This window comes from Magnolia sinica, chromosome 12 (genome assembly GCF_029962835.1).
Source record: "Magnolia sinica isolate HGM2019 chromosome 12, MsV1, whole genome shotgun sequence".
Taxonomy (NCBI): domain Eukaryota; kingdom Viridiplantae; phylum Streptophyta; class Magnoliopsida; order Magnoliales; family Magnoliaceae; genus Magnolia; species Magnolia sinica.
In genome coordinates this window covers 14,229,867-14,242,037 of record NC_080584.1, presented here as the reverse complement: position 1 = coordinate 14,242,037, position 12,171 = coordinate 14,229,867, and the positions used below count along the sequence as shown (strand labels likewise).

Below are 12,171 nucleotides of genomic sequence, written 5' to 3'. Positions count from 1 at the left end.
TGCAATCGCCATTTGTGTCATGATCCAAACAGAGCCTCAATATCATTAATTAGAATTGCATGGTACTCTCAATGGACTAATTTCAGTTCACAGCTTCACTTGTTACTGATTGTGCTGTCCACATGCAGACCAATATACTATAAAGGAAGAGATTTCTGATTTCTAGTGCCTGACTGGTGGGTCAGTTGGGTTGTACTGTGTAGATTTCATGGCGCAAAAATCAGATTGATCAACTCATTAGGTGGAAATATGTTAAATAAATAAATAAGGTAATGAAAGATTTTGGATTTAGTTTGGCTTTAGTGCTTGGGAAAATATGTTAAAAAAGATGGAAACGGCAAAAACTCAAAAGAACAAAATATAGTTTAATATGTGTATGTGTACATATGTAATGCAGTTGCTGTGCAGATAAAGAGAAGATATCACCATTATCTTCTCAAGAATAGCCCTTGAATCTACAAGAAGAGAGAAATCTCTATAGATGGGAGTAAAAAATAATGTTATTGATCAAAAGTATTTCTTATAACGTATATAATGTGCTTATATGGGTCTGGCTCCATGGCTCAGTGGCAAATAGACTCTTTCAACACTGAGATCCAAGGATTGAGTGCCCATATGGTGTGGGTGAGTGTATGACTGTGTGTGAAAAAAAATTCTTATATAAGCAAAAGAAACCCTAGACCTTAATTTGATTCGAAATGAAATTTTTTTACGAAATAGTAAACATTAGCAAAAATAGTATAAAAAAAAAAAAGAAAAAAAAAAGATGCATAATCCTATCAAAACTTCAAAACTAACCCTAAATATGGGCCTGGCAATGGGCAGGGCTTAGCCTTGAATTTGACCTCGAACCTATTCAAAATATCAATTTTCATGGGCTTGAGCTTGACCCATTGCCAACATCCTTTGAAGACTAAAACAAAAACTTTAGACTACAACTAGACTCTTAAAACTATAGGACAACAAAAAAATAAAACTTACTAAAATATCTAAAACTCTACTTGACTCTTAAAACTATTGAATTTTGTGAAGTAGTTTGAGGGCTAATGCCAGATCGTAGAACTCATCAATGACTTTCGAACAATATATTATAAATGCAAAACAGATAATCAATTACAAAGTTATGGCCGTTGAAAGCTATAATATCTCTTTCTGAATTCGTGCGATCCTAACCTCCATTGAGTCATATTTTACCGCTCCTCCATTAATGTTTTTTTACATAAGATTTAAATAAAAAGTCTCAGGTCCAACATTGGATCACAATTTACAGTGCTCCCAATAAACAACTTCTGACCTTTTATGTGCAAGTGGCGTCCAATCCGTCCAATAAGTTGGCCCCACCATGAAGATTACCTTATTTAAAAATCAGCTACATTCACTCAATGAGTGAACCAAACCTTCCATTTATTAATGGCTGGACATTATTTGCTATTGTATGGCTCACCTAATGAATAGATGGGGCTGATTTTTACACTAGGTGATCCTTATTGTGGGGCCCACCTATTGTAAGGGTTGGATGTCACATTCATTTAATATGTTGGAAGTTATCCACTTGGTGGACCATAACCTAACGTCCAACTGGTTGGACTTGATATTAAAATACAAGGCTTCAATTAAAACATGTTAAAGTTTAGTCTGCATGTATCATACAAGCTGCAGTCTGTATGTGCGCCAGATCATAGCCGTCCATTTCATGGGCTCTGTGGTGAATGCAGCCAACCCAAAATTAAAGGTCCTGGCACTAGTCATGTGGGCCACATCATGCACTGGATGATTGAGTAGCCGGCCCAAATTTCGTTGAACCTTTGTGCCTTGTGGCCCACCTAATGAGTTGGTTGATTTTGTTTTTGGGTTTAAATAAAATTTACGGTGGATTCAAAATCTCACGTGTGTATGACATGTTAGTACGTGTGGGCTGGGCTTATAGGCCCATGGGCCCGATCCTGGGCTAGAGTCAAGGCCCGCTAGATAATCAGACTGGATTTGGGCTTGGAACTTCACGCTGTTAGGATTCACCTTTTTAACGGGTTGGATGGCATATAAACGTAGGTGGACCCCATGAAGTTTTTAACGGTGAGCATCCCCATCCCCACCGTTCCTTCATGTGTGGCCCACTTGAGTTTTGGATCTGCCTGATTTTTGTGCTCGCATTCTATCATGAGCTGGCGGAAACGATGGACGGAGCAGATGTCACACAAACCATGGTGGGCCCACTCTTTAGTTCTAGTTTTGCCATCTGTCTAGTACAAGTGTTTGAAGCTGTCAAGCGCGCGCCGATTCACCTCTTCAGCATCTCTTCCTTCTTCTCCTTCTAACTTGAAAAAATCATCAGAAAGAACGCCGAAGAAGAAGCTATAAATTCCGAAAAACCCTAGAAATCTCCTTTTCGATTCTCTTCGAGAATCCCAAATGTCTTCTTCGAAAGAAGAAGGAGAAGGAGGAGAAGAAGATCTGAGAGGCTCTCAGCTTGAAGATGTGGCGTGGCTCTCTTCCCTCTCTGATTCCGAACTCGTATTATCAATACTCTCTCTCCCCTCTCCTTTGTTTCTTTTCCCCTCCCTTCTAGAGAAAGGGAAAAGAAAATTAAGGGATTCTTCTTCTTCTTCTTCTTCTTCTTCTTTTTTATTTTTTATTTTCTTTCGTTATACATATATAAAAAAAGATCAGCAATCCTGATTTTATGAGAAACTGCTCCAAACCATAGTTATAAACTCGGTGGGTCGACTCGAAACTCGGCCGAGTCAACTCGACTCGACAAGATGAGAATAAGTCGGTTGGGACTTCACAAGACCCATCGAGTCTGCTCAAAAGCTCGGTCGACTCAGCGTGACTCGACCGAGTCACTCACCCGGTGAACTGTGTAAATGATTTACAGGTGTAAATCAAAATCATTTACAGCTGGTCCTGTTTGGCTTTAAGCCGTCAATGATTTTCTTCGATGGGATAGCCTGTAAATTGTTTAAGTCCTGTAAATGGAGAGCCAATCTTTCTATTTATAGCTGTTAGGCTGTAAATGGAGAGCCTGTAAATGAAATCTGGACTTTTTTGCCTGTAAGGGCCCGTTTGGATACCACCAAGTAAGTTACTCTTTCTACTTACAGCAGTAGATAAGTAACTTTGGTTTAAGATCAATTATAAGTAACTTTTTTACTTAAAGTTGCTTAATCACTTCAGCTTAATAAGTAGAAACCAAGATAAGCTACTTAAGGCATAAGTAGCTTATCTTAAGTACCTTACGAGTTACGATCCAAATGGCCTGTAAATGAGATGGGAGTAAATGCTTCTAATCATTTACAGCCTATAAATGATTTAGAGGCAAAAAAGGCCATCCAAACGCAGAGTGTAAATGATTTATCTATAAATCATTTCAACTTGGCCCATTTACAAGCATCCAAACGACCCCTAAGTATAAAATGGAGTAAGGCAAGAGTTAAACATGCGACCTCTTTAAACCATGCTCTCCAATACTGCAACTGTGATTTGTTATGGGCATTTTATTTACTTCAGGGCTCTCCAACAATTTTAATTTTTTCAACCAACTAAATGTTTTAAAATTAGTTATTAAGATATCAAGCCGAGTCGAATAAAGACTCTTTGAGTTGACCCAACTTGGCTAGACAACGAGTTGAATTGAGTTTTCGAGTTTTTGACCTATGCTTTGAAATTTGCCAAAGGATCTTCTTGCTTTACGAGTGAAGGGCAAAATGATCAAAATGCCCTTGGTCTAATCTTCTCAACCTGAACCTAACCCAACCTCAAGAGGACCCAACCCAACCCGAATTCCAACTTGAGGTGAGGTGAAGTGCCCAACCTCAATTCCTCTATGCTTGACCCTGTTGCTACCTCGTAGAGTAGGCATATTGCTAAACCACATAAATCTTTGTGCCTCTGGTGCAAGACTCCTCTTGGGTTTGTTGTTACCTGACGATTGGCAACGTTTGGGCAGCTGTTATTGGGAGTGTTTTTCACACTATTAGACAAGTTAGTCTTCAAGTAGGAGAATGTTGAGGCGGTAGATGTCTCATCTTCTTTCTTATTTGGAAACATCCACTGCTTTCTCTCCATGTTGCGTATGCATTTAAGCATATGTACATACGTACAGTGTAGGTGAAGCCTAGTTTCTTTAGGCTTTGCTACATGCTCTCTATTGTGTTGTGGTCTATATAAGGAAGACCACAAGTAGAGAGAAGTATTCTACTCATTTATTTTCTAGAGTATTCATTGGTGGGAAGTTCTTATACAGTGGGAGAGAGTTGAGTATTGTATTTCGTTTTTCTTGTTTTAGTGAAGAAGAAAGCTCTATGTTGTTGTCCTGTGGAGTAGACATATTGCTGAACTATGTAAATATTTGTGCCTCTTGTTTTAGTTTCCTTCTTTTGTCTTTTGGGTATTGGCCCTTTGGCCCCATTTTTTTTGCGGACAATCTTCACATTGATTGTTGTCAATCTGCTAATCAGGGTATTAAGATCTTATTTTACATCGATTTCCCTTCATACAAATTTGCAATTTATCCCACAAATCTTTTGTAGTGGTTTGATGTGACACGTTGAACAAAACTGAATCCTTTATTGTAAGAAGAAAATCTGTCATAGCCAATTGATTTTTCTCCTCAAATACCTTGACTTTCATCCCTACATGTATCTTTTCTTTTCCTTCAATCACAATTACATATCCCTCTTTCACCAAAACATCGCATTCAATGCGTAATTGGATCAGTCGAACTTCAGTACTTCGAATATGATGGAACTTGATCCAGCCATCTAAAACACAATTGCAACACAAACACCAAAACCAATCTTGTGCTAAAAGGCTTCTCAACCTTTGGCTCTGACACCAATTGTTGCAAATAACACCTGCACATATCGATGTAGGCAAAGCCAAAACCACAAAAGAAAATGGGTCAAAGCGCTAATACTCAAAAGACAATGGAAAGAAAAAAAACAAACAAGAGGCATAGAGATTTACGTGGTTTGGCAATATACCTACTCTAATGAGTAACAATATAAAGCTTTCTTCTTCACTAAAACAAAAGAAACAAAATATAAGACTTACTTCTTTCCCGCTGTACAAGAATTTCCCACCAAGGAATACTCCAGAAGATGAATGAGTGGAATACCTCTCTCTATCTATGGTCCTCCTTATGTAGACCACACCGCAAGAGAGAGCATGTGGCAAAGCCTAGAGGAGATAGGCTTCAACCACACCGTACGTATGTACATACGCTTTGACAGGGTGAGAGAGTAGTGGACGTTTCCAAATAGGAAACGTTATTGCCAACCATATAATGCCACAAAACATGAGACATCCACCACCTCAACAAGCTCAACATGAACTCGTACCAAATACATATGATTATTCCTAGCCTGACCCGAATTTGCTCAACTTGAACCCAACACGATTTCAATCCAAGTTGGCGATTTTCAACTTCAACCAAACTGAGGAGGACCTTGACAACCTTACCCAACTCGGATTGGATCAACTGGGTTTGGGTTGACCTGAACACAAGTTGCAGCCTTACTTAGAGGAGGGAATCTAGCTGCTCTAGTTCTATGATGGGAATAGAAGTCTCCAAAAATTCTAAGCCAACCAACCAATGATATTTAAGAAAGTAACGCTTCCTTGTGACATGTAACAAGGACAATACTTTCTTCTTCTTTTTTCTTGATACATGTCATACATCTATAAGGAAAAAACTTTATTTATGTTTTATATTGTAATCAGCTACCACTATACCATTTTTATAGTTCTATTTCATTTGGAGTTATTTAGATCCATTTGTTATCTTACGGAAAGTACAAGACTGAAAACCGATATTTTTGTTATACTTGGTCTGATTGATAATGTGTTCTATACTCTTTCTTGTAGTAGTACTACAAATGGCATTGTATTGTTGGATTTCTAATTTAATTATGAAATTGCTTTCCCATGGTTGATCTGGTTATGCCACATGCTCTCAACATGTTTATGATGTCTTTTCCCAGTGTTTTGTGTTTTAAATTCACTATGCGCCTTACTGCTAATTAAACTTATTTGTAGGATGTACTGATTAGCTTAAAGAAGCTGGCTATTCAGCGTGCAAAAAATATTGGCTACGAGAATCTAGGCAATAAATTGGATTTGAAAATGCTCCGAGCTCTTGGTATATTTTTGTTTCTTCAGAAACTTCACGTCTCTATGTGAACTTAAAAGTTTTGCTTGTGTGTGAATCTTTGTATTGTGAAATAAGTTTTTGGACCTGATAGTTCCATTTGCTCGCTTTATACTGTTTCCTTTTCATCTCCCACTTCTTGTCATTGTAGAAAGTGGTTGCACCTCTTGAAGGATGATACCATAGGAAATGGGATAACTTGAGTTTCTTATTTATGAGATTCTTGCTACTTAATACATTTCAACTACAAGCAAGGGGTTGCAAGTTTACCTCTTTGGGTTTGGACTGGTTAGATACTCATTTTAGTAGGTGCAAGGGGTGGCATTGTTGGGACTTGATGGGCCTGAGAAATTCTTGAGTCCAACTCAGTTCCAAAAGCTGTTTCACACAAAGAATAAGAGAAAAGGGTGAAGCAATCACTCTTGTTTGATTATTTGAAGTGGGTTACACACCTAGTTCGAGTTAATGGATCCAGTTTCAAGCCTATTGGTTAATCTTGCACTAACCTTGTTTCAACTACAATAATGGCTGAAATGGAACTAAAGAAGTACAAGATGAAGAAGGGACAACTGGACCCTTGGGATCTTCTTCTCCAGAGTTTCTTTTTTGACAAGCACGATTGCTAATAGAATGCTGGTTCAAGGCTTCCCACAAACTTACTCTCCTTGCACTCTTCAAGGATGTGCCTATGTCCCCCATTGATGCAATTTTCATCCCTCTTTTATAGAGCTAAAGGCAGTTACTTCGCTTGCAAGCAATGGCGGTTGTAAGTTGTAACTATAAGTGATGGGGGAGACAATGGCAGTGGTGGCAGCAAAAAATGATGGAAAACGTGGTCATGTTCTCCTCAACTGCCCGAAGAAGATGATGCCATGATGCATATGCATTGACCTGGTCAAAACTGGGTCTTAGCCCGCTTCCCGTGAACATGTTTGGATGTACAATTGCACTAAGTTGCATCTTAGTGAAATCTCCATTTTGGGTTCGCCCACTTAATTTAGAGGGAACCAGTCCAATCTGTGGTTATATTTATCCGAACTTGGGGTCTAAACAAATTAAGCAATAATCTCAAGAAAGCTAAAATTTTGTAATTGGAAAGATATTTCAAACATTCACTCTCACTTTGCTGCAATTTAAGTCTTTGTTTGGTCAAAACACAAACACCACTTAGAAAGTCCTGATTTCTATACATGTATGCCATGTGTATAGTGGATGAGGCACTGGAATTTAATATTGTGGTGAAATATCACCATACCCTACCACATCTTTAAAAATTTGTTGTTGAACTGTCATTATTCTAGAAAAGAAAAGCTAGAAATCATGAGTGAAGTATTGGTACTCTAGCAGAGTGGGACAATCATCAATCCAAGCCATCTACATCATCTAACCCTCTTCAGCCATGTATATCTCCAAAACTAAGAAAGATTGGACAATCTCTACCTTTACTTAGGTCACTTTCCATGAAATTTGTTCATTTGAATTTAAAAAAAAAAAGATTGTAATCTGTCTTGTCCAAACAGGCAACTAGATACACCTTCCTGTGCATTTCATGTGTCTCTTTAAATGCCTATGGCAAGGAGCAAGGGAGAAGCATAAGTTCCATCTCTTGAGATGGTATGAAGTGTGCAAACCAGTTAAGGAAGGGGGAGCCGGTGTGAGAAGTTTGGCGCAAATAAGGGGGTGTTTGGATTGTAAGTCACTTAAGAGAAGTTACTTATTCCACAAGTAGCTTATCTTAGTTTCTAGTTGTTAAGAAGATAAGTATGCTTGGTAAACAACATACTTATCTGCTTCTCCTCTCTTTTGTCTCTCCCGATGTCTCTCTTCCGCAACTTATGAAAAGTGGAAAAGCTAAAAAAATTAACTAAAGTGATTAAATACTTTTTTAAGTAAAAAAAGTTACTTACAACCAATCATAAACCAAACTTACTTATCTGGAATAAGTAACAAAGTAAAAAAGTTACTTATAACTAATCATAAACCAAACTTATCTAAAATAAGTTACTTATCTACTGTTGTAAGTAAAAAAAGTAATGTAGGAGCATTTTCACATCGGGCTCGAGTGCGGTGGCCTGTGGGATGCAGGGGCACACTCGGGGTGAGCGGCCCATGTGAGGCGGGTGACTTGTGTGAGGTGAGACCCATGTGAAGTGGGGCCGACAAGGGGGGTTTGGTCGAGGACCTGACCCATGTAATGTGAGGCGTGGGCTATGAGATAAAGGGATTAATTCGCCACACTCTATTAGTTCGATATTTTAGATCAAGTGGTTAGTTGTCCTGCGTCAAAGTGGTATTAGAGTGGGAAGTCTCGTGTTTGAGACCCCTCACTAGGGGTGATTAATGCAGGTGCATTTTCACACCGGGCTCAAGTGGGGTGGCCTGTGAGATGCAGAGGCACACTCGGGGTGAGCGGTCCGTGTGAGGCGAGACCCGTGTGAAGTGGGGCCCACAAGGGGGTTCAGCTAAGGACCTGACCCATGTGATGTGGGGCCTAGGCTGTGAGATAAGGGGATTGATTCGTCACACTCTATCAGTTCGAGCTTTTAGATCAAATGGTTAGTTGTCCTGCGTCAAAAATTAACTTATTTGGTGGTATCCAAACAGGCCCTAAATGAATCTCTTCTAAACAAATGGCTTTGGAGGCTAGGAAGGGAAGAGGAAAGTTCTTGTAAGTAAATAGTCTCTAGGAAGGCAGTTGCTGGATAAAATCTTCAGCCCTTTATAGGGCATCTGGGTTATGGAAAGGAGTCACAATGGTGATAAGCAAGTTTAAGGCGGGTGTTTGTTTTTCGTGGGGTGATGGGAAAATATCAAAAGAATCAGATCGTGGAAGGACTCTTGGATAGGGGATTGTCCGCTTGCAAATGCCTTTGCATCTTTAGCCAGGGTAGCTGAAAACCTGGAACTGGGAGTAATGATTGATAAATGTGTATCCTTAGTGGGTGGGTTAATGGTGTGGGTGTCACCTTGTAGAAGGAACTTATCAGATGAGGAGGCGGAGGAGTTAGTGCGTCTTTTGGATCGTCTTCAATGCTTGAGGTGGCAACCAAATGAGAAAGATTCCATGGTATGGTTTCCAGATAAATTAAGCTGGTTTTTGGTTTGCTAGGAAAAAGGAGGTAAAGTGGCGAGGCCTAGGAATGATGGCAGTTATTTGGGCTATTTGGAGAGAGAGGAACGACCGATGCTTCCAAAACCAAAGCGAGTTGGCGGATCATGTATGTAGAAGGGCGAAAATGGATGCAATAGGCCGGATTTCTGCTTCAAAGGACTTTGATCCAAATGATGGATCTCTGCTAGCCGTTTTGTATAATTGTATATAGAGCTTTTGCTCTTGTTTAATGAATAAATTAGTCATCTTTCAACAAAAAAAAAAACAAAACAAAAAAGGCAACCAGATAACTATTCAGTTAAATCAAATGATGTTTTTATTGAACTTTCCCAACTTGCAACGATTTCAGCTTGCTATGTATTTAAAGAGGTCGAGTTTCCTATTCGTTTCACACAGGAAAGTTCCCAATGTGAAACTGAGTTTGTAGATTTGGGGCTATGGTTGGTCTATCCAAGCCACTGATCTGACAGCCCCCATCATGGACGGCCATTCCCAAAAGATCCCCTCAGTCGGTCAGCTCTAACCTTCCATTAATGGCATGCAAATATATGACTAAAAGAATTGCATGAACAAGCCACGTTCTATGGAGGAAAGACCAAGGATCAATGGTTAGGATCTTCCGATTTGGGAGATTTTTTGAGACTGGTCCATTCATGATGGTGGGCATCAGATCAATGGCATGGATAAACTAACCATCAGCCCCAAATCTACAAACTGAGTTTCGCACAAGGAACTTCCCCATGTAAAACAAATGGGAAACTCAGCCTCCCATTTCAATCATGCATCCAAACAGGACCTAATTTGAGTAGCTTATGCATCCATTGACTGCCTAACAAGAGACATCCACATATTTGTCTCTCATGAAACCCCAATTTTTTGCTAGTTGGAAGAATTCTATTATTCCAATAGAAGTTTGTATGTGCAATTTGTTCACATCTGATCTCTTTCAAGTTCTTACAATTAAGAATGCTAGGCCTGATACTCTTCATCAACACAGATTTTTTCTTTTTTGCAAAATGACTCGACGCCATCTCAAACATGTTCCTGACAAATCCAAGTAACCAATGAACTTAGAATGGGCAAGTCCTAGCATGTTTTGAGTCTTTAGTCCAGGTTTTCAAACTTTGAATCCAAGTTCACAGGCCCATCATCAACAGACAAGGTAACCAAAAAATAATCAACATGAGAACATTGTAAAACAAGAGTTTCTCTTCTTTTTTTTCTTTTTTTTTTTTTTCCTTCTTTAAATAGGACTTGCTTATTATCTTCATTAACACCTGGAATTGTAGTCCATGGGGGGTATTGTATATTTATACGCGGCCAGCCTCACTTGATCAGAACCATTCATCTGGTGGGACCCTTCGCAGATGGCCAACATACGAAATCTGTACCAATCAGGTGATCCTGCCCACCCAGTCAAAAAATGACTTTCAGTGGTAGAACGAAAACCTTTGGCCTTTCCGTTTTTCGTGTGGAACAGGCCAGGCCACAGTGGGTCAACTGGGTCATCCAATCAGTAGGACTTTGGCACATTGAGGCCATCAGTTGTGGGGTCCAAGGATGAGAGGTTCTAATCACAGTGCACACCTGAGTAGGTCCCCATGTACCATGGAGGACTCACAGATAACAAATTTGGGTTCCCAATTTCTCCTGTGGACTGTCAATCTTATTCCTTATTTTTAAAAAAATTCCTTGAGGAATAACTGATGAATTTATTGAAAAGGTGCCAAAAAAGAGCAAAGAATTACAGGCTAAGCAAAAAATAAAAATTAGTCTTGTAAAGATTTTATACAAGACGCCAATAGTTTGCTTTCAAGTGGGTGTCACAGAAATCAAATGCTAATCTCATCATATCCATCGGATTCCTTCTTCCAGAAGTACCTTCTGTGGATGAAACTTTATCCATCTCTTTTGTGTCCGAATATCATACTCTTCGTGGTCTAGTTATTAGGTTTGAATTTTATTTATTGTAGTGCAAAATATTTATTGGATAGTATTGTACACAATTTTTACTGGAGCGGTTTGATAGTTATGCATGCATGTAGTTTCTGGCCCATCTAGACATGGCTACATGTGCAAATGCAGCAGCCTGTTTCTGTGGACCAAGCTGCCCATCAAGTGGGCCCTATCGTTTATGGGGCATGGTGAAAACCAGGCCAGTCCACTCATCAGTTATGGCACACATGTATGTTGAATGTGGATTGTTGACCAACTTGTTCTAACCAGCCTTTTCTTTATCTACAGCCCACCTTTAAGGACTGGATTGGTTTAATATTGGGCCAAGACACATATGATGGCCCAACCTAATGGATGGATTGGTTCTTGCACATGCGCCACATTGTTGCGCATGGCTATGTAGATGGACAGCAATTCATATCTGTGTGAAACTAGCAAATCTCCCGGAGAGAAAATTATTGTTTGCTGATGGTCTCAATGCTTTATGCAGGATTTATTTTGCTGGAATATCTCAAAGAAGATGTTAAGAATGCCTCGGTTTTTTCAAGTCCAGACAAGGCTTCCACATTCTTAGAAGGCTGTCGTTTGTTGACTTCAAATCGTGAAGGCGGCTTTGGTTCTATGGATATTGATGATATTAGGGCATCGATTCGTGTCAAAAGGAAGAGAGATGAGGAAAGGTAAATATATACTTTTAGAAATAGCAATATATATATATATATATATATATATAAATAATATTTGTTGTTTGCTACGACGGAGATGATAAAACAAAGCACCTTTGAATTCTCTACATCTGGTTGGGCTGTTCTCAGGTCTTGTAAATTGTTCATTTTGAGATATTAATTTGAACAAAATATACACCTATGACTGAAGTGTTTCGATTGCACAAGCCTTCTACCCAGTTGTCGCTTCCGCGTAGAATCACGCTCCTGCTTCATAGCATTTATGGTTG

At 39.2% G+C, this 12,171-nt stretch overlaps 1 protein-coding gene across 1 annotated transcript; it reads left to right on the top strand.

Moving 5' to 3' along the window:
• Positions 1-2,306: 2,306 nt before the first annotated feature.
• Positions 2,307-11,931, top strand: LOC131220963 (uncharacterized). The gene is made up of 3 exons (XM_058215992.1): positions 2,307-2,511; positions 6,037-6,139; positions 11,707-11,931. The coding sequence occupies exons 1-3, from the start codon at positions 2,410-2,412 to the stop codon at positions 11,898-11,900; spliced, it is 399 nt and encodes a 132-aa protein (XP_058071975.1). The 5' UTR covers positions 2,307-2,409; the 3' UTR covers positions 11,901-11,931.
• The last annotated feature ends 240 nt before the right edge of the window (positions 11,932-12,171 follow it).

Coding starts and splice junctions, on each gene's coding strand:
- LOC131220963 (XM_058215992.1), top strand. CDS start 2,410: ATGTCTTCTTCGAAAGAAGAAGGAGAAGGAGGAGAAGAAGATCTGAGA. Junction 2,512..6,036: donor CCCTCTCTGATTCCGAACTC/GTATTATCAATA, acceptor ACTTATTTGTAG/GATGTACTGATTAGCTTAAA. Junction 6,140..11,706: donor GAAAATGCTCCGAGCTCTTG/GTATATTTTTGT, acceptor TGCTTTATGCAG/GATTTATTTTGCTGGAATAT.